The sequence below is a fragment of the Rutilus rutilus genome (assembly GCF_951802725.1).
Source record: "Rutilus rutilus genome assembly, chromosome: 5".
NCBI lineage: Eukaryota > Metazoa > Chordata > Actinopteri > Cypriniformes > Leuciscidae > Rutilus > Rutilus rutilus.
In genome coordinates, this window is record NC_140213.1 from 4445274 (window position 1) to 4467879 (window position 22606).

Here is a 22606-nt window from a genome sequence, read left to right on the forward strand (position 1 = left end):
TCAGAAGAGACAGATAACGGAAAGAGTGAAGATGAAGAGAGAAGGCCGATGCCAGTATTCAAAGATTACATTTTTAAGAGTGCATCATGCTTTATACCTGCCTGACCAGTAAAAAAAAAAAAAAAAAATACAGTTTAAGATGATAGTTATGTTTTGCATCATGGTAACTGAATTATATATGGTCCAACTGTTAATTAGCTGGTTCAACCTTGTCATTATCTGATCCTAACTGGTCATTAGCTGGTTCAAGCTAGTCATTAGTTGATCCAAATTGGTCATTGGCTACTTTAAGCTACTCATTAGCCAATCCAAACAGGCCATTAGCTGGTTAAAGCTTGTCATTAGCCAGTCCAAACTGGTCATTAGCTGGTTCAAGCTAGACATTAACCAGTCTGAACTAGTCATTAGCTGGTTCCAGGCCACCATGTGCCAAGATACAGTATGACAACATTTTACTGTTACAGAATGTCCACCCAGTAGCTTGTCTGGTTTGTAATTGCATCAGGATGGTCAGTTTGGACCATGAAGAAACCAGCTAACATATTCCAAAACACAGCTACAGTAGTAGCTTAAGCAGGATTTTCCAGCATTGATCAAGAAAGCCCAGGCTATTTTTTATAGAATTCTCCCTGCTTGTAAATGTATGTAAATTGTAATCGTATTACTTTTTGTAATTGGATTGACTATTATCCTGAAACAAGACCCAAGTTTGGTGAAGAGGAAAAATATAGATTCATCGAATGACTAATTACATTTTTCAGACTATATCACAGCCAGACATACCAAAACCAAATGGTCCCCAGATTTAAGAGCACAAATATCCCTTACATTCACACTAAACATTAGAGCAAGGCGGTTTTGACTATGTAAAGTCAGATTCCTTGCGGTCCCATTTACCTGTTTGTGGGCTCTTGACTTACTGCTGATGCCAGCGCTCCATCTGTTCACTCTACACAGAGAGAAAGAGAGTAGAGATTGAAGAGAGAGAGAGGAAGATAGAAACTGGCCTCTTGCTGTGGCTCACCAGGCAGCAGCTAAAGAGATGGATGGTTGTGAATCCAAGGAAGGGCAGCTGGGAAACTCAGCCTCAGATGACTGATGGGAAGGTACATTATTTTCTCAACAGGATTGTAGAGGGAAATGTAGACTATGGTCGGTGAAACAATCCATGCAACTTACAATGGTACAGTGATAGAGCATCCTTTGCACTTTGATATATACCTGTACTTTGTACAAACTACACTGTCCGTGAAAATGTGCAAAAAAAATTACCTTTAGTACAACGGTATGTTGCATGGTGAAACCTCATGTTACTGAGGCAAATGACAGACTTCTCTGGTGACGTATGGAGGACTTCTCCGATCATTTGGAAATAATTCAAGCTCACATTCATCTGCCTCCACTTTTGAGTGCAATGCCTACATTTCAAAATCCAATTAACTACGGATGGATACAACCAAGTCCCCGCCCTACCTTTGTTACTCCCATAATCTGTTACACTCAGATGTACATCGAAATACGGAAGAAAAGATCTTTCACTGCTTCTGTTTCGAGACTGTAACTTAATCAGTATTCACCTTTTATTGGTAGATAATATAAAAGAGACAGCAAAAAGGGCCAACACTGATCCAACAAAACCCAACAACCATTGGATTTCTGTTTGTTGGACTAGCCTTAAACTAGAAAGTACAGTGATTGCAGCATTGTGGGAAACTTTGGAGAAAGTGGCAGATATGTTTAATCAAACTATATGAACAGCGAGTGAGTTTTAAATTGAGTGCAGATATTTCGACGTGGAAGTTCAAGGCAAATGGGGATTTAAGTTACAAAATGGTAGAATTTCCCTCACTGGATTGCCAAAGTCCTGCTTGGATTGTCAGGTTGAATTGTGTTCACTGAGAAGACATCGCACACTTCTGTCTCATTTCTAGGCCCTTTTGACCTGCAAAACTGCACATACATGCAACAGACCGTGGCTTAGAGTAAGTCATCCATCACAGGACAGCAGTCGATTTTGTTCCTCCACTCCTGCGTCATTGACATGCACATATTTTATGTTCTATGCAATAAATAATCAGATTTCGTTTGGTTATTTTTGTAGTGCAGCGCTCATTCCTTTTCCATATCTGTGCAATCATGTCTCATCATTGCTGTAACAAGTGAAGCCACTTGTTTTACTGTGAGCGCAAATCAATAAGGCAGTTGTAATTCCCATAACTTGTTTAAAATGTTGTGGCTTTTTAACTGCCTCTATTAAGGTATGTCAGTTCTAATGTGCATGCGTGGCAGCAGTTATTGTCATCCATTTATAATGAGTCTGCCACTGTTCCCCAGAGTTGCAGCGTGGAGAGCAAACTCCTAAAGTGCAGTCAAGCAGATCGTCCTATAGGCCAGAAGAATCTGCTCTGTGTCATGGTTAAGTCACAAATCTTGCTGAGAAAGAGCAGCTGCTGCACTTGAATTAAGGAATGCAGGCTGCTGATTTGGTGCTGGTTTGCCTTCTGAACCAGCAAAAGTGATGTTTAAGCTAGTTAAGAAGTCTACTGGGGAATCCAGGAATTCATTTTCCCGTGTCTCCAGCAGGTTTATGCTGGTTAGCCGATGGAACAGCTTGGAAAACAAGTGCTCGCTAACAACACTTAGCTGGTAAAGCTGGTGAATCAGCATGGTGTTTATGGTGAAGCTGGTTGACCAGTGTAGTCCTGCTGGTTAACGCCAGCATCATTTCAACAGGGGTCAGTCAGGCCAGGAGAACATTTTGTTATTATTATCTTACATTTATATGTATCCATTTTAACAGATGCTTTAATCCAAAGTGACTTAAAAAAGAGGAACACAAGCAAAGTCAACAATATTTGTGATATACAATGACAGGTTTATCAGACCACTAGATTAGGAAGCAAGCTAGAGAAGAGAAGAAAGGCAGAGAAGAAAAAGTCAATTTCTCCCCCAAGTTTATGTTTTAAGTGTGAAAATACTGCAGAGTTATGACAACAATCCAAAAAGGTATTGCATATGATGCATTGGTTGAATTTTAAGGTTGCAAAGTCCTGGATGGACTGCAAGTTGTGTAAACCAGAAGAATGCATGGAAAAAAGGCCTTTTCTTTACTTGTGTATTCCTCTCTCCCTTCGCCTAACTCTCACCTCAGTTTCTTTCTGTGTGACGTGATTGATATGAGCATGGAAAATAACACATGACAAAAGTCCTGGCTGATTAGACTTATCTCTCGCTCTCTCTCTTTTTCGTTCTCTCTCTTCCCCCTCTGCCTCTCCCATGAAAGGCAAAGGCTTCCCATCATGCCTGTATATGGTTCGAGTAGAGAGGAGCTGTTCAGCTGTGTGACAGGAGTGTGTGTCTGAGACTTAACAGGAAATGTGCTGCTCTCACAGCCACCACGTTGTTCCCCTTGACAGGTTCAGGTCTGCTTTGTTTAATCCAACAACTCTTTCTGGCAATGGGAGTGTTTGTGTTAGTGCACATGAGCGTGTTTTCAGTATATTTTTATAATGCTGAGTCTTTTAAACGACTTGTGTTTTCTACAATGTGTTTCGTTCAGGTGACTGTCTGATGTGGGTGTAGGCCTCAGTACTGGTCTATATATAGTCCGGTACTGAAGATGTGAAGACTGGGCCCTTTCACACTCCCACCAAATTTCCTACATAGTCTATGTTAAGTTGATAATACAGTCCAGGACATTTTATTCTATAAATAATATTTGTTCCAAGCTTCCTTACATGATTAAATAAAGGCATGCTGTGTTTAATTCACATTTATGGATACTGGAATGGACAGGTAACTGTCACGGCTAAGTGACTTTTTGGGTGCCATTAACCTACAGCTGTGGGAACTTGAAATTGTTTTGCAAAGGTGGAAATTTCCCATGGAGTCTCACTGCAAATTGATCCTGCAGTCTTCAGGCCTGATGCTCTTACCTGTTTTAAAGGCACTGCCGTGACTACATGTTAAACTGTGATTAAAAAAATAATTGGTTTAGCTGACGGTCTGACGAAGCTGCAGCATTTGTTTAGCCTGATTGCTAACACTTGATTTGGTTAACATAAAAATAATTATTCATACTGCAAAAATCTACTACTACAAATACTAATAAAAATAGACTCTTAGAAGCAGCATGTGACCTCTATTTTAATCATAGCAGCAGTGACATTTTCCTTTTGGTTTTGTCATCGAAACATTCACCTCAGCAGCAACGAGTCAGTGGAGTGTGACGCTTCACTAAAAAGCCCAATATAGAATTTTTTTTTTTTTTTTAGTTTCCTTATTTGTCCGTATCTCATGTTGCCTTTGGACACAAACAATGGTGCCATTTGAGCAGCCAATTAAACTGCGCTGACATTCAGAGTATGTGGGCAGAGTGACATTAAGATTAATTTCTTATAAAAGCCAGTGACATTACGCCGCTGATCACTCGCTGAGAGCGCACACACACCTTTACTCTGGACAAATACATGCCTGGTCTGGAGTTTAAGATGATGTTCTTGTAAATGTCATTCTAGTCTATTCATCTAGTGTACATGTGTAACAAAATTAGATGATCAAACGGTGCTTTTGTTCTTTCTCTTGTCTTTACACTATACTTTCATTCCTTTGACATGTAGTCATACGTGGGAGACATGAAATTCAGCATTGCTGGAAAACTAGTCCCACCCGAACAGGGCTGTGGATAGCAGTGAGCTTAAAAGGAGAGCAAATTGAGACTTTTGCTTTTCAGTATGTTTGAAGTCAGTAAAGAAGTTTAGAAGAAGCATCTGAGATAAAATACCTACTGTAAAGGAAACAACAGTCTCCTGAGCTATGAAAGAGCAAGCTCTGAGCAATAAAAGGTTCCTCTGGGCAGCACATTTTTTGTTTGGCAGTGTTCTCTGACACTCGTTGTACGTATCCGCAGTTTGATTCACGCAGTGTGACAGAAAGTCAAGATCACCCTGCCCTTCACGCTTATGCAAATATCCCTGCCTTTTTGAATGACTGACAGTTTACTAGTATCCCACCATTATCTGGACCAGGAGAGACACTTGGGCTTGAAGGTCATGTCATGGATTGTGTTGCTCTTTCCCCAGAGGCCTCAGCACAGCTCCGGCCGATGGTGTGTGCACGTGTGCAAACATGGTGGTATATGCGTGTTTGCTCTAGCCTAGGGAAGCCTCCGCTGCTCATTAAATCATGCCTGCTGTGTCTCCCTATTCTGGGTAATCTCAGTGTGATTGTGAGCGTGAATTGAGGAGACATGTTTCTCAAGCCACATTCACAAAGTCAGCTACATCAGAGCGAAAGAGAAAGAGAGAGAATGAATGGAGCGCAGGCATGTTTACAAATGAGACGGATTGTAAGCGAGAACCCGAGACCTACAGAAAGAGGGTGAAAAGAGAGACGGCTAATGAAAAAGGGCCGAGATAACGACGTACAAGAAAATTGAGTCTCTTGTAACACATAGCTTCTCCTCTCACGACCCCATTAGTGGACTCCTCCACACGAGGAGACTTGTGACGTGCTGCACAGGAGGCTGTCCGTGCCTGGAATGAGTGGAAGCACAAATACCGGAGCGATGCTTGGGCCGCTGAGCAGATTAGGCCCGACTAATCCACCGAGAATATGGGTAATCTAAATTGTGCTTTGGGAACCATGTGATTAATATGAACAGGAGAAGGGATGTTGGGGAACTGACAGATTCTGCTGTCTGAACACATGATGACCATTCGAAAATTGGTTGGTAAGATTTTTTTGTTTTTGAAAAAAGTCTCTTTTGCTCATCAAATGCTTTCTATTTGAAACTATTTTAACTATTTTTAGCATCATTACTCCAGTCTTCAGTGTTACATGATTCAGAAATCATTCTAATATGCTAGAAACATTTCTCAATATCAGTGATGAAAACAGTTTTTGTGGGATTCTTTGATGAATAAAAGTTCAAAAGAACAATATTTATTTCTAATAGAAATATTTTGTTGTAGTACACATGCCTTTACTGTTACTTTTGATTAATTTAATGCATCCTTGTTGAAAAAAGTATACATTTCTTTTAAAAAACACAAACTTTTAAATGGTATGTTTGAGGCATTACACCACTTTTTATTGTTAGTCAGTGGCTGGTGATATTAGGGGGGAGGGCATTCTCATTCTAGAGCACATTTGATTGGACAAAGATTTGGACACGCCCTTCAGTGCAGGATGAGTCATCAATATTTTTGGTTCGTTTTCCAGGAAGAGTTTGTTTGTAACTTGTCTGTATTTTAACTGTACGCTATCATATTGATGACATTTAAAGCTAATAGACATGGACTAAAAGCCACAAAACTGTTTCCATGGCGTCTTTAATCGCCCACTGGGAGTGTTGTCAATGTAGTAGACTCAGCCATGCATGTTCAGCCAAAAGTAATGTTACTCAGTGTTGACACAAATACAGTCTGGACCAGAGGAGGGAAGAATGTACAACACTCGGCTTGTTTGGCAGATTTTCAAGACGGATTCATGCGACTGAGCAAACAGAGAGGGAAGGTAGAGAAAGAGGGAGAGCAAAAGAGGCAGATTAATCTCAGAGTATATGGATCTGTTGAAATGTTGCATCTGGTGGTGACGACAGTGTGCAGATGCCTATGAGAACCGACTCTAAAGATAACCCATAGTGTTTGAGGAAAACATATGCATTTAAGTATTATGACGCTTAATATCACAAAACACTTATATAATATCACAATACGTTAACCGTGCAGGACGCACTTGATATACTGTATGAAGGACACAGCGAGAGTCTCCAGGGTTCAGTTATCTGATAGTGTTAGGGTCAAGCCTCTCGTTCTACTCCTGCACTTATTTTGCTATGAATTAATAAATATCCTTTGAGACTATTCTGTATGATTCTGCCTCCTGCTGAGAAGGAAGTAAATAGACCACAATACCCACAATCCTTTGCTTAGAGTACTGGAATTTCATTGCATTCAATCAAAAGGCAGAACTCCAAACTTCCTATTTGTAAAAGTGCAACGGAACTACTTGAAGCTACTTGATGTTGGACATCCAGCTTTGAAACTTTTTGAAAGAACATAGTATATGTTTTCCAAAAAAAAAGCATGGGTGGGTATGTTGATGCTAAACATAATTGAAATCGTATATAAGAATAATTGATAATTATAAAAAATTTTACATTTGTTAAAGAAAGAAAATAACGTTTGCATGGTTTGAATTTAAAAAAAATAAAATAATGATAAATAGTCAATTTAAAAATAAATAATAAATGTACAAACTACACATTTAAAATTAAAATGCTAACACTCTACAATGTCTCATTTGTTAACATTAGTTAATGCATAAACTAACATAAACTAACAATGAGAAATATATTTTTACAGCATGTTTTCATTTTGTTTTCATGTTCAAGTTCATGTTAACAAATGTAATTAACTAATGTTAACGTGAAACCTTATTGTAAAGCGTTACCATTATAATTATAAATTCATGTAAAACTACATATTTTTCGTGGGCCAGTAAAAATGCTCAATTCAAAGTAGTGTGTGTGCATCCAAACATAATTTAAGCAGGTTAAGCAAATAATCTATGTCGAAAAAGTGAAGGAAAAAAAAAACAGCATACTGTTATTGCTGCTCTCATAAAAGTTATATTGCCATGTTTTGTCCAGACAAGGTCTTTTTTATTTTCTTATTTTTTCTAGTAAAAATGCTGACAAGGCAAGTAGAAATCTGAGCTACTGGCCCAACTGGAAAGACAGAAAAAATCCTTACCGTTGAGATCTGTCAAGAATTATAAAATTAAAAATGAATTGTTTGCATTGTTGATACAGACACGCCAAGATAAACTAGCATTTTCTTTTGTTTCTTTATATGTCGTTTCTGAATGCAGATCACCTTTATCAACGCCGGTCTCGTGTAGGTATATCCCACTCTCGGACTCTATGAACCGCAGCACATCCATGCGGATGACATATAGATGATGGAGTTAAAGGGAGGTCTCAAACATACAACATTATTGGATCTGACTGTCATCGCCATTTCAGTGCGGTCCAAATCCGATTTCCTGCCTGTGAAGCAGACCTGCTCTATAGTTGTTTATTAGAAATTGCTATAAAATGGTGGAGGGAGAAATTGCTTCACAAAGTCGGTGGGCTTTTCTGGAGGGGGATTGTTTTTTAACCTCTGTGTTGGATTCAGGAAGCCAAATGCCTGTCATTAATCTTCGGACAAAGCTCTTGCATCAGCAGAATCGAGGTTTGAGCCGGGGAGGGAGAAGGGACTGTGTCCAAAGATGCCATTTTTTTGCTGTTTTTTTTTTTTTTTTTACTCACAAAGCCAGCAGTCGCCACACCAGCTTTAGGCTGCACCGTACTTTTACTTTAAAATTCAGCCAAAAACATTACCCTTGGGCTGATACATAAAAGACAAGGCATTTAAAATGTCTAGCCTTAAATAAGATTCTTCATTCTGTTGCCAAAAATAAACCTCATTTATGTAGGACTCCAGGGCATGCTTTCTCATGGCTGAGAGGGGGCTTGCTCTGATTAACGTAATGCACTCGCTCTCTTTCTCTTGCTCTGTCTTTTACGCACATTCCTTTCTCTCTCTTTCTGTTCTCTGTCGCTTTTTAAGGCTGGGGGGGCATATTGAAATGAGAAGATTGAAGGTTTGATTTATATTACGCTAAATGCGAAACAATAAAAGCAGACAAAATGAATGGAAAGTGAAGGGGAGACATATATCAGGGAGGGAAAAGACTGATAGGAAGTGATAATTATGTTTTCTTTTATCTCCCAAAAGCCAACATTACGAATGCATCTCAAATGCGATCATCTGTAAATGTATTCTTTTTCATTCCTGCAGTGCATGAGCACATGAGCTGCGTTCATTAATAATCGAGAGCTTCGTTTGGTGGAAGATGGAGGGAGATGTTAGCTTTGTTCACTGATCTTTTTTAGTGGTGCCACAGGGGAAGCAGGCTGATCCCGTGTTATTGCTTGACGAGTGCAGTTTTTCTAATGTGTTGGTGTGTTTACTATTGAAGCTGGAAGTTTGAGCAAATGACTTTTTTTAAAGCCAGTAGCCTTTAGTTTACAGCGCAACTATGAATCGTTGTTCGCTGTTGCCAGTTGTTTGCAAGTAGAGGCTAAGATTTGCCTGGTCTGCATTAGCAGAATATGTTAGTTAATTTGTGAACTTGAAAATATTATGCATATTCAACATGTATACTCATCATGGGTCTGTCCATCTCAAATGGTCCAAAAACTTTATGCTAATTATTGTTCCTTACACTTTGAACTGAAATCGAAATGTATTGATTGATTGGTTGGTTGGTTGGTTGGTTGGTTGGTTGGTTGGTTGGTTGGTTGGTTGGTTGGTTGGTTGGTTGGTTGGTTGGTTGGTTGGTTGGTTGATTAATGGATGGATGGTAAAGCGTAAGAGTGCAATTTTTTAAATTCCCCTCATTTTTTGGGTTGATTATCTCTGTAAATGTTGAGTTTGGGATTCTGCTGGTTACAGAACTGAGGCAAGTAGAAATCTGGGGGGAAAGCCTTCTTTAGTCATGTGCTTTGACAAATGAATGGCTGTAATATAATATCATAATAAAAATCCACAGTATTTTATAGTGTTTAGGATTGATATACAATAGCTTATGCTTGTCAATGAAGTCACAATAAGTTGGCATAATACACGGTATAATTTGGTATCTTTGATGGCCATATGTTCACTAGCAGGAAGGTCACTAATAAAGAGTTTTGGACTGCTCTAGTGGTACTGTCAGCTAGTCAGCATTATAAGGACTTGTTTTCTGCATGCAACTCCAGAGAAGTCAAATGGCATTCATGGCTCAAATTACATTTCAAAGCCAGAAGTGAGCATCCATGGACAAAATAGCTATTGCTGCTATTGAAGTGAATGGGGCAAGGTGTTGTTTAGGCCCCTGCATGATAGATGCTGTGGTCCATTTACCTGGAAGAGAAAAAACCTTGTTGACTTTTTGAAGTACACTAGCATGTCATGACCTCAAAGCTAACAGACATGAATTAAAACCCACATAATGCTTAAGGCCCAGCTATGATTCATAGCAGGAGGAAAGAGGGATGAAGGTGAATGAGAAGCAGCCCTTAGTCCTATTAAGTTGATTAGAAGACTAATTGGCCTACACTTGTATTGTGGGAACAAGTCTCCCGTAAAACAGTTTCTCCCAGCAGGTAGAATATTAGCAGGACTTCCTCTCCCTCGGCATGATGGGAACCACATGCGCAGATCTCCTACTCGCTTCTTCTTTGGGAAAACTCCTTGTCTCTCTGCTCTGCTTTTGTAATGAGTCATTAGCTTTAGTGAATGGCTGTTTGGCACAGTGGCATGAAGGACTGTGATCTTTATTGGATCAAGTGCTTGTGGATCTGACGTGCTGGGCTCACTTAAGGGGTCGTGACTTGTAGCACTCCTCCAAAACAACAGCAGGTTTAGAACACTGTGTTCCTCATGACAGAGCAATGCCTGTGGTTTTCTCCAGAAACAAATGTGAGTAACCTTCCATTTACAAGCCAAATGTTGCACACGTTATAATGAATAAATAGAGGCAATAAAATGGAATACCCAAGTGTGGTGAATGAAGCATGGTTAGTGTGGCATCAGGCCATGAAACTCTAGATGGCTCAGGCTGATAGGTCCTTAACTCAAACTGCAATCTCTCTAGTGCACAGCTGATTGGTTCCTGCTGTATCAGTAGCCAATGAACTCGCTGCTTAACTTTCGAATACTTGGTCAGCTTTTGCTATAGCAGTGCAGCGCGCTTTTCAGAAACCCTCCACCTTCCCCAGCTCCACCTGTATAGATCTGCTACGGGTAATTCATGTACGCTATTGTAAAGCAGAAGCATGTCTTACTTGCTTGTGTATGTATTGGTTGTAGCAAGTCCTGGACTTGCTCTGCAACAGCAGCAGATCTATTCCACCAAGACCAAATATATTAACATTGCAACATTGTCATATCCATTACCATGCCAAACACTCTGAGAGTTATCATGACAGAAATATATATATATGACACGGAGAGAACATTTCTGTTAATCTGCCAATTTAGACTAAATGTCGGCTGACTGATCGGACTGACTAATATATTGATCTATATTTTTTTGTTCGTGAGCACATCAAACCTATTTTTTTCATGCGTGTTACTGTAGGTACAGTAGATGGCTGCGTCTCTATGCTGTGCTGCAGCGGCTCCATCGTGACATTGCTGCAATGTCATGGGAATGTGCATAGCTGGTTGGTACGAGCTGCACAGTGTTGCTGCTCAGACTAGCTGTGTAAGTAAGAGAGAGAAAGAGTCCTGGATCCAGAGAGGGGAAAAAAAACACAGCAGTGCCTCCCTAGAGGGGCTGTCGTATGTGCAACGGCACTGCAAACAAGACTTCCAGTCACCCACACCCAACCCCAGCGCTGCTGTTCTGTGTGCGCAGAGCTCCGGCACCACGCCAGCCTCCACACAGGCACACGTGGCAGCCGCCGACTGGAAAAACCAGACCTCCACTCTTTATTTGTTTTCTTCTGTCCTTCAGGGAATGTAAAGACCAGAAGGAAATAGGCCAAGTTGCTCAATCCATTGCTATTGTGGGTTTCAGAACGTCTGCTAGTCAAACTTTGTGCCACAGGGCCAGAGAACATGTGTCCCGAGGGTGACGCTTTGTTTGGGAAGAAGAAAAGAAATTGCTGAGGTGTGAAACGACTGCACATTTGTACTGAATGGCACTTTTATGCACTGCCGCTGTCGTTCTAGTTTAAAGAAACTTTGTGAAAATTTGTGCTCAATTTATGGAAGTATTTCATCATATTATTTTCACCCCTTGGCCTACATTTCGCCTTCATGTCAGTGCATTTAGAGGGGGGGGATCCACAATGCATCATGCAGCTAAACCAACTTTTATAACAAACTTGTGAGACTGGGGGCGTTGTAGCACCCTAAAATTCTAAAATTGATGTTCATTCAGTATATACTCACTGAAGTTCTCAAACTACCTGAGAAAAAAGTGTGATTGTATCACTTTATGAGAAAAAGATGAAAGACATTGGTATTGCATGCTTTCCTTTTTAAGAGTAGTATTTGAATGAGTTTCAAAACACGGTTTTGTGGATGTATGTCTAGCTTGTTAATTAATGTTGTTGTTGGGCGTCTAAGTTGACTCCCAAAAACGGCACACATACAATGAATGGCTTTTATTCTAAAAGATGGCAAAGAGTCTTGAAGTGTCTCCCCTACAACAGCAGCAATGTTTCCAAGTTAAATGTGAAGGCTGGTTTGTTTTTCAGTGTTTATCATCCTCTCAGACTAGAATAGAAGGTCAAGAGGGCCATTCGAAGAGCGAGAGAATGCGAGAATGAGCCTCGATGGCTCGCTCGCTCTCGCACTGAGGAATCAAAGTGTCAGGGACGTCAGTCCGAGAGCAGAAGTCTGCCCAGAGAGACAGAGTCTCCGAGTGGCCTTTTAATCAGCCTTTAGGGAGTGAAATATGAGTCCGCCACACCCGCCGCTCCAGCGCCTCCTTCATCTGCTTTCAATCTTCTCTGCTTTCCTCCTCCGGATGTGGACGCGTGGGCATTCTTATCAGGGACAGAGAGGGAGGCAGTAGCGAGCCGGGACTTGTGCGGTTCAATGAGAAGAAGAATCACTGTCAGAGGGGGGGGCGTTCACACAGATTGCGTTTTGTGTTGTCTGGCGTAGGACAATGTGTTTTTTTAAAAGTTGAACTTCTTTAAACTTGATGTCCTGGCATGCGCACAACGGGAGGATTACAAAAATGCATTCTGTGTGAACGGCCCCTCAATGATTGAAATATATAAATGAGGGATGCAATGGATGAGTCATGTATGAAGTGGAACAGTCAGAGATTAGTCTTCATAATATACAATTAATTGAGAATCATAAAAGTTATTTTGTGCACTAATCTTTCATATGTTTACTACATGCCATTTTCTCACATACAACCCTTTGTGATAATACAGAATAATATAAGTATGTAATGTGTTTAGGCAAGTAGTGTTATGTAGTAGTACTGTCAGCATGGTATACTTGTGTTAGTAGCATGATACTTTGATATATAACATGATATCATTTACATGGTTATGGTACACCAAGGTACTACAGAAAATATCGGTAAATATGGTATTACCATGGTTCAGCTTCAGAAAACTGTGCAAAAAAAAAATATCTTTGGAGCTTTTGGGAGTATATTTAATAATGATAGTGACAGCCTATGTTTACCATTGGCATTTTCAATCTAAAATAATTGGGGTTAAAATTTTGAGTCAGCCATAAGTCTGGGGTATAAACTAAGTAGAAAAAGGGTGCAGAGTGTTAAAGTTTTACAGGTTTGGTCCTATTGAGTAGTCAACGATACAGATGGTTCCCTGCTCTATTAGTGAGCATCTTTGCTTTAATGGGACCTTCAAATAAGCCTCTCTTTGCCGTGGCAGGACAGGTGGCAGTTTGTCACTGTCACACTACCTTCACATCAAAGACGGGCTCATATGTGTAACACAGAAAGCCTTGACACCAGCTCAACTCCAGGGGCACAGCTGATGCCAACGAAACCCAGCGATTGAACATGCCTCATCAATCTCGTTTGCTTTCTTCTCCCAACGCCCAGCTCCCGTTGCAGGAGAGCATCTCGTGGAAATGATCCACAGATGAGTGGAGGAAGTCAAAGACAGCTTCAGTATTTCCCTCATGCTGGGTAATGGGAACGCTGGTGCTCTGTCTGTTGCTAATTAGCCAGTTAGATGTGCAACATGTGATCTGTCCTGTCGCGTTGTCATTGTGTCTCACTCTTATGCTGTCAGAGTCCAGCACTGATGGGCTTCATGAGGCAGGGCTGCTAATGTGGTAAAGGCCATCGCTATATGTAACACGTGACTGTCAGTCAACTAGAGCTGAGCTATATACTGTACACTACTGGTCAAAACTTTGGAATAGTTTTTGATAGAAGTCTCTTATGCTTAACAAGGCTGCACACTGCGTTTTACAGTAAACATTGTAATATTGTGTGTTACCCATGAATTGAAATGATAAAAAAAAAAAATCTTTATAATTCCAAACTTTGAACAGTAGTTTGACATCTGGTAAACCTGAAACACTAGTACGGACATTTTAATTTAAATTGCCAGACAGGATGTTCCTTGGTCATATCTAAGTGATGATGCAAATGAATCATTGAAGTGCTTTGGATCAATTCAGTGAACGTGACAGTTTAAACTCAATCATGGAAATAAACTCAAGCAGTTTTTTGCTACTTAAATATATTTATTATTAGAAAAAAAAATAATAATCTAGCATACGAAAGGGAAAACTCAAAAGTGCATTCAGATAAAAAGTGCATTAATTTTATATAATCAGCAAAATTGTCAGGAATTGTGCAAATATTCGATTATATATTTCCCAGCCCTAGACTCAATCAGATATGAATGATGGGACTTACTGTCAATTAGCTTTTATGTTCACACATTTTTCTGTATTCTCCTTGGTTTTTATTTTATTGTTTTATTCCCTTGTTTATGAGCCGTGAACACAGTGCCATTGATTCACTTTTAAACCCTCTGCAGAGGATTGAATTACTCATAATATACCGGTGAGAGATAGAGAGAGATGATAGTATTTCACGTTTGCATTGGTCTGCATGCATCCATCAACCAATAGCTGTGAGATGCAGATACATTCTGCGACTCCACTTCATACACCTAGTCAGCTGGATTTCCCATAATGGACATAAAAAAAATTGCAGATTGTAGCAAAATGGGCTCGACTGCACAAAAGCTTATTAAGTATCGATCCAGGGAGGTCACTGCTGAAATTCAGCTCCTACAATGTGTGACAGGATCAGACGCCGCTGGCTAGAAATGGAAATGAGACGCTATCAATAAAAAAGCGGGAGGTGTCCTTCTTTCTGGCGTCTCAGATCAGGTGGAACGCTGCCCACTGTGGCTTTAAACGTCAGGTGGGAGATGGGAACAGAACGGCCTGTGTCAGTGATTTGAGTGTTTTCTGTGCTGGGTAATGAATCCGTTTTGTGACGGATTCTGCTGAAGTCATGAAAAAAGTTCAGAGATGTTCAGTAGTAATATTTTTTTGTGCCGCAGACAGTGCTTGCACTTTTTTAGTCAGAGAACTGAGAGGCCACCTTCCATCTTTTCCTGACAGCAAAACTTTATTATGATATTGCAGCCAGGTCTGAACTTACCCAAAGGAGATTTGTATGGCTCAGAGATTGCAAAAAAAAAAAAAGCCTTAGGAGAAATAATATGAGACAAAAAGAAGACAAATGTTGACACAGAGTAATATGAATGAGGATAGCATAGCTCAGATAATTTGGTTTCAGAAGAATTTTATGAGAAATGTTTGAGGTCATGTTGAGTTCTTTGAGAAATTCTCAGAACATTTTGAGACAGCCATTGTTGAACCTGTAGATGAATTTGTGAGATGAATCTGAGAAAGGTCTCTATTTGATCTAGAAATGGTTTGCCCAAAAATCATTCACCATCATGATTTTTGAAACCTTTCTTTCTTCTGTTGAGCATAAATGGAGATATTTAGTTTTGTATGAATATCTGAACATGCAATATATCAAAAGAAAGAACAGAGCCTCTGCTTAAAAGCTGAGACCTCGTCCTGGGTCGACATTTCATTCAGTAACTTTCGGCAGTTTTGATTTGTATGCTGTTGAATGTTTGATAGTCACATTATTTTACATGTGCGTAAGCAATGCTTCTATCGCTTGTTTCTGCTTCTTTTTCGCCTGTGTTTTGATCCAGAGATTCAGCACTCTTTCAGAAGATGTGTAATAGCGCCCCCTACCGTATAACAGTGTAAAACTTCGTTTGCCAGAAATGTCCATCAATGGCAGGGAAAAGAGTTAAAAGGAATCTTAGCTGGCAAGCTCCAAAATTATGAAAAAAGCACCAAAAAATGAAAATAAAAATGGTCAATATGACTTATGTGCTATATTTCAGTGGACAGAATTTTGTTATTCTTCTTCTCTTTTTTTGTGAGCTATACCTTGCAGGGCTATTATATTTAACTAAACCTATAGCTAAAAATAAAATAAAATAAACAATAAATAAATATTAGATGAAAAACATACATTTCAAATGTTACCATAACCTTGAGTTAAAGCATTAAATAACTAACTAGAAATAAGTAAAAACTAAAACTGAATTATTTACTTAAATAGTAATATTTAAAAAGAAGCACAAAACAAAATTACTACAAATTTAACTAAAATTAAAATGAAAAATTCAAACAGCTAATTCAAAATATTTATAAAAATTATAATAGTATAATTAATACTGAAATAATACTTATCTAGGAGAAACAACTGAAATATTAAAAAAATATCTCTGTATTTTTTTCTTTCTTATGACTAGGAAAGAAATGTCTATTCTAACTTCAAAGTGCATATATGCAGATTTCTTATGTCTTTCACATTTTACAAGTTTTCTAACCCCTCAAAACAGTATTTTAGCTGTCAAGTAAAGTCCAGGTGAGCAGGAGAGTGTGTTTCTCTCTCTCTCTTTCCCTCAGTCAGTGTCCTCCTCAGATCCCAGACCATCTGTTTGGATGTCACAGTCAAGAATAAACCTGAACTTTGCAGGGACAAACGTGTGTTTGAGTGTGAGTGTGTGTGTGTGAGAGAGAAAGAGACCAGCAGTGAGAAATGGAGAGGCTGTTGTAGAGCTTTCCTTCATCAAGTAAGATTCCAGTAATGGATATTTACTTCTCATTTTCACAAAACCAAATGTCTGCCAGGGAAAATAACAGACTGTCATCCTGAGATTGGTGCTTTACTGAAAACAAAAGTGCATAGATATCCTGAAAAAAAGGGAGGAGATGAAAGGAATGCGTTCTTTCTAGAAATTACTGTAAGCTTAACGTTTACACAGATGATGAATATTTGGAGAGTCAAGGATCTACACATAGCTATATTTCTTATGTCCCACCCACATATGTTTATATAGTTCTCTGAAATATGAGAGCTAAGTAAGCATATATGTTTGCTTTGATAGTTTTATAGTATCCCTTGTGAAAAAGAAGTACACTTTAGCATACTTTTGAAAAGACGACTGACTTTTTTCTATTGAAACGTGCGTCATGTATTTCAATATAATTCAAATTACGCATTGCCAATGATGGTGCAATTTAGTATATTTAGGCCTACTTTAAATACACACTACAGTTACTCCGTATGTTAGTCAACACTGCAAAATAAGTGTACTTTAAAGCATGACAAAAGATTATTAAAACGTGATTTAAAACATTTGATATCACAAAGTGCACTTTGAAAGTATACTATCTAAGTAAACTTAAGTGGCCTTTTATTTCACAAATACTATATTATCTGCAAGACCTTTTTCCAAGTACACTACAAGTGCACATTCAATACAATTAAGGACGCTTTTAGCTAGTTTTCACTGTGGGAAAACAGTGGTATTTTCTGTTTGGAAACATCATCTTGTTCAGTCTGTAACTCTGTTTGGTCATTATCCTTTCAGTTCAGTTTGGTGCAACCCAAAACACACACTGCGGCTTTAAAATCTGTAAAGCAACGTTGTGTCGACCAGCCATTATTTGGCGGCCATTTGTTTCAAAGCTTTCCTAGCCAAAGGCATCCACAGATTAGTCTCCGGGTTTGACAGAACGCTCAAAGATTCATAGGCATAATTAAAATGTAAATGCCGAACATCCATTCCAAAAACGTCCAACCGGCTTTGAGTGAAGCGTCATCCGAACGACCGTGGGCAGGGAGCTCTGCGTCTGGGACGGGGGTGTGAAATGTCCTCTACCCTTTTCCATTTTGTCATGAGCATGTTTTAGGTTTACAAACGGAGGCAGTGTGCCAAAGCATGATGGGAAATGTGACGGTGTTTCTGGGAGCGTCGTATATGAGTAACCCTCGTTCTCTCTTCTTGAGCGCAAAGCACAACGTGTGACGTGAATCTTGACCACATGTCCAGGTTTTCCATGATCCAGCTGCATTCCAGAGGGGACAGGATCTACTGGAAAAACATGGACTCGTTTCCTAGATACAGATTTAATCCAGATCAGATTAATATTTGATTATTTCAGTGTTTAATCAATACGGGTGATTTAATGTGAGCTTAATGAGCATTTTGGCAAAAGCATTGTGCCGTGTGTATTGTGTTTTAATGGGAAGCAGATGAGGTCTAGAAAGTTCCACGCAGAAAGCAACGCTCTATGCGTTTATAATTTATGCAGTGCAGACTGTTTGATCACTTTATTTCATTTCTGAATATGTCCTGTTAGACAGAAGGGGAACCGGTAAATATGACATTTATTATGGGTTTATGTGAGGAGTTTCAAGTTCACTTAAAATAAACTTAAAAGTCGTTCTATTTTTTGAAGCCTAATAAATGTAAAAAAAAAAAATGTATAGCTTTCATTCAATTGCACTGTAATGTTTAATGGCTATAATTAATGTTTAAAATTGGGGGGTTAATCGTTTTCATCGAGACATCAGTAGCTGTATTAGTATCATTCATAAAAAGATTCCATTAAACAATATTTGGAGATTAACTGTGAAATTATTACATTATAATATATATATTATATAGATTATAATGTTGCTCATTCGGATTGTTTGCCAGTGTGTTTGACCTGTTGTTATACTGTATGAATTACAATTCGGGATTGTCCCAATAAAGCTGCATTTGGATCTTCAACTCAAGTCTCGGAGCAGTTCACAACAATTACAAAGTGCACTTTTTAAAAGCGTTCTTAAGTTTGTAAAGAAACCTTCACGAAAGTGGAGTTTTATTTAATTAATATTATGTATTGTTATGTTTTAAATATACCATTAAGATTTGAAGAACACTACAAATGTACAACTCAATGAGAGTATAACTATTTTTAAATTGTGCCCCAAACAGCTAAAACTTGTTTCAGTGAATTATCAGAACGCCTCAACACACCTTGTGAAACCAGGATAAACGTCCGGTCATCCTGTAGTCCGTCATTCCCATCCTTACAGCGATCACAATCCCCGGTCGTTTCTCAAGGACGAGCTCTGCTGGTTTTAGTGGAGTGTAAATGAGCGGACACAGCTGAAGTTACAGTGAAACCACACATGACATGAAGAGGATTATGGGATATTATCTCATCAAAGGACTGTCTTTAGTCTGAGGGAATTGTTGTCCAGTCAGAAGTAGCTAGCGTGTGTGTGTGTGTAGGGGTGTTGTTCAGGTATTCGCTACCTCAATACCCTCAATATTTGTTCTTGTGGGGAGGATTTTTTTGGTCCCCATGAGGAAAACAGCTTGTAAATCATACAGAATTATGTTTTTTGAAAATGTTAAATGCAGAAAGTTTTCTGTGATGACTGAGTAGGTTTAGGTGTAGGGTTCGGGGATAGAATATACTGTTTATAAAAATCATTATGTCTACGGAAAGTCCCCATAACACATGGAAACCTGTGTGTGTGTGTGTGTGTGTAAACCGTAGCAGACGTTTGGCTGATGACATGTTTTTGATTAAGGGTGTGCCTGCTGTTATAGATTGAAGAGAACTTGAAATGTGTATTTTGAAAATTGTGAAGGACGATGTTGGAAGCTAATAAACTTCCGAACAGATGAAGGCTACAGATGATCTCACTGAAGAACAAGTCTTTAAAACAGCAGATGGAAAGTCTGTTTGTGTGACTTTATGCTTCTTCTTTTTTTGCATACAGTGTGTGCACAACTAATCATATCTGTCCATGCAGCGCATTCAGATGTGACCTAACTTTCATGCAACATTCAAAATCATCTGAACCATAATAAATTATGGATTTTGTTTTTTAAATCAATTTATATACAGTACATTACTGTTTTAATGTAATGTATTAAAAAATTATGAATTATCATTACAATTTTAAAGAACTGTTTTCTATATATATATACACTCTCAGAAAAAAAGGTACAAAAGCTGTCACTGTGGCGGTATCTTTTCAAAAGGTACACCTTTGTACCTAAAGAGTGCATTTAAGTCCCTCAAAGGTACATATTGGTACCAAACGTGTACATATTAGTACCTAAATGGTACATATTAGAACCCTTTTGAAGGGTATTGTCCCAGTGACAGCTTTTGTACCTTTTTTTCTGAGAGTGTATAGTGTATATATAGTGTAGTGTATATATAACATTGGTTTGTCCTCACACAGACATGCAAGTCCTGCTGTTGATGTACTATATTTCTCACCTGGTTTTGTCATAACCTCTAAAACACATCCAGCCAAGCTTCCAAAGGACGAATATAAAAATTAATTTTGCCTGTTAATTCTGCCACCTGTCTGGAAGTGCTGTAGTGCTCTACTGCTCCGGGGGCATGAATATTTCCGTGTTTTCTCATCTGCAACGGCACATTATCATGTGTCAGAGAGAATCAGATGATGTGTGCTACATGTCAGCAGCGCCCATGAATTTATTTTCATAAATGAATTGAATTGAGTTCAGTTGAGATGTGAGACAAGGCAAAGCAGCATCAGGGGTCTGAGGATGTTTCAGCAGAGTTCAACAGCTTGTTTACACTACTTGCTCTGCTCTATGTGTGTTTGTTGTCCATGTTCAGATTGAACACACACACACATATATATATATGTATATAAGTCACTTTTGCTTCAATGTTCTGTTTGTATATAACAATGTTTCTATTTATTTTACTTCCTGAACTTTTTTGGACACATCTGCATTGTCAGTAAATAAAACACACCAGCCTTTCACTGAAAATCGCTTATAATAATGTTGTAATAAATGGCTATAACTTGTTTAGGGATTGTTAAATGTTGACAAAATTTCATCTGGAAATCTAGAATATCCAAGTAAAACTTTCTAAAGGAAAACATTTTGTTTAAGTTGAGTAAAAAAGAATTAAAAATCTGCCGTTTTTCTGAAATCTGGTAAATTCATCCATTCTAAAACAAAATAAATGTAAAATTGGGAATTTAAATGAGCTTGATTGAAACTAAAAGTTCTCCTGTTTAAAATGATATATGGCACTTGATTCCGACCTGCTATTATGGGTTAGAAAAACAAAGAATCGTTTGCATCGTTTGCACCACGAGTCCAAACAGTTCGGTATTGACATCAGATCGGGTGACTGAGCATCTTTGCATATCATTGCCTATTCAGTGTTTAGAAACATGACCTGCCAGTGTAAACTACAGCAGTGCATGCGGTTAGCCAATCACAACAGATGTAATTTTACATATAAAGTCTAAAGTACAGCACATAAAACAACCTGTTTAAGTCAAGAAAATGCTTACATTTTGATGTAACTTTCCTGGCTAACATTATAAGTGACCTTTAAGGATTATTATGATTATTATTATTGGTAACACTTTATTTTAAGGTGATGTAGTTACATGTAACTACATGTTTACCATAGTAATAAAAGTAAATTATGCATAATTAACATTAGTAACTAACCCTAAACCAAAACCAGTACCACTCTATTTTACAGTGTCCTTGTTGCATTATATGTTATATGTACTTACCATAGTAATAAGAGTAAATTAGGCATAATTACATACAACTAACCCTCAACCTAATCCTACCCTAACCCTATAGTAAGTACATGTAGTTGCTCAATATTACTTAGCACTTAAATATATAATTACACTGTAACAATGACACCTTAAAATAAAGTGTAACCCTAACCGTAACTCCATAGTAAGTACACGTTGTTAATTAATATTACTCAGTACTAATTTGAGTTAGTACAATGTAACTACATCATCTGGTGTAACCTTATTATTTAGTAACTAATATGTATTAGTAACAGTAAAGACAGAAAGTGACAGTAAATACATTTAAAAAGGTTACAAATGATTTCTATTTCAAATAAATTCAAGTATCCTAAAAAAAAACCATCCTGGTTTGCACAAAAATATGTTGCAAATTCAGCTTTGCCATCACAGGAATACATTTGGTTTAAGGTATATTAAAATAGAGAAGAGTTATTTTAAATTGTAATAACTTTTAAATGGTAATGGATATTGTAACGGTCACCAGCTGGAGTGCCCTTGAGAGCCACCAGAGGGCACTCCACATAAGACTATTATCACTCACAAACTACATTTCCCATAACTCACTGCCCGGACGCATCACCTATCACTGATCACATTCACCTGTACCTCATTCACTGATTGCATTCACCTGTGTCTCATCATCCTGTTAGTCTCAGTCCATTTATACCATGTTCATTCATTCACTCACTCACCGCGAAGTCTTGTTTGTGTCACACTGCATTTCTGAGCGTTTATCCTGTGTTTTGGTTATCTGGTTTTTGATCTTGGACGGTTTCCTCATTTGTATGATTGTTATCTGCCTGGCCTGACTTGGACTTTTGATTATTGCTGCCTGCCCTGAATTCTACCTGTTATCTGGATTACCCTTGCTGTTTGATCTACATTGCTCTGTCTGCCCTGTTTGACCCCGCCTGTACGACCTTCCTTATTAAAAGCTGCATTTGGATCCTCTATTCTCGTGTCTTGGAGCAGTTTCGTGACAGATATAGTGAATAACCACAGGTATATAACATAGATTCTCGAACTATATATATGATTTTATATC

At 38.5% G+C, this 22606-nt stretch overlaps 1 protein-coding gene across 4 annotated transcripts in view; it reads left to right on the top strand.

The window, feature by feature from the left end:
• clmpb (CXADR like membrane protein b) overlaps positions 1-22606 on the top strand; it is an 80851-nt gene that overhangs the window by 31104 nt on the left and 27141 nt on the right. Inside the window, exon 1 of one of the 4 annotated variants that reach the window (XM_084409188.1) lies at positions 5537-5727. The exons of 2 other annotated variants lie outside the window; for them this stretch is intronic. Coding sequence is in view for 1 of the 2 variants with exons in the window: in XM_084409187.1 (XP_084265313.1) it covers positions 5707-5731 (25 nt within the window). In the remaining variant the exon portion in view is untranslated. Of the gene's footprint in view, positions 1-5536; positions 5732-22606 lie in introns of those variants that run through there. One more of the 4 variants, XM_084409187.1, reaches the window with a different exon arrangement.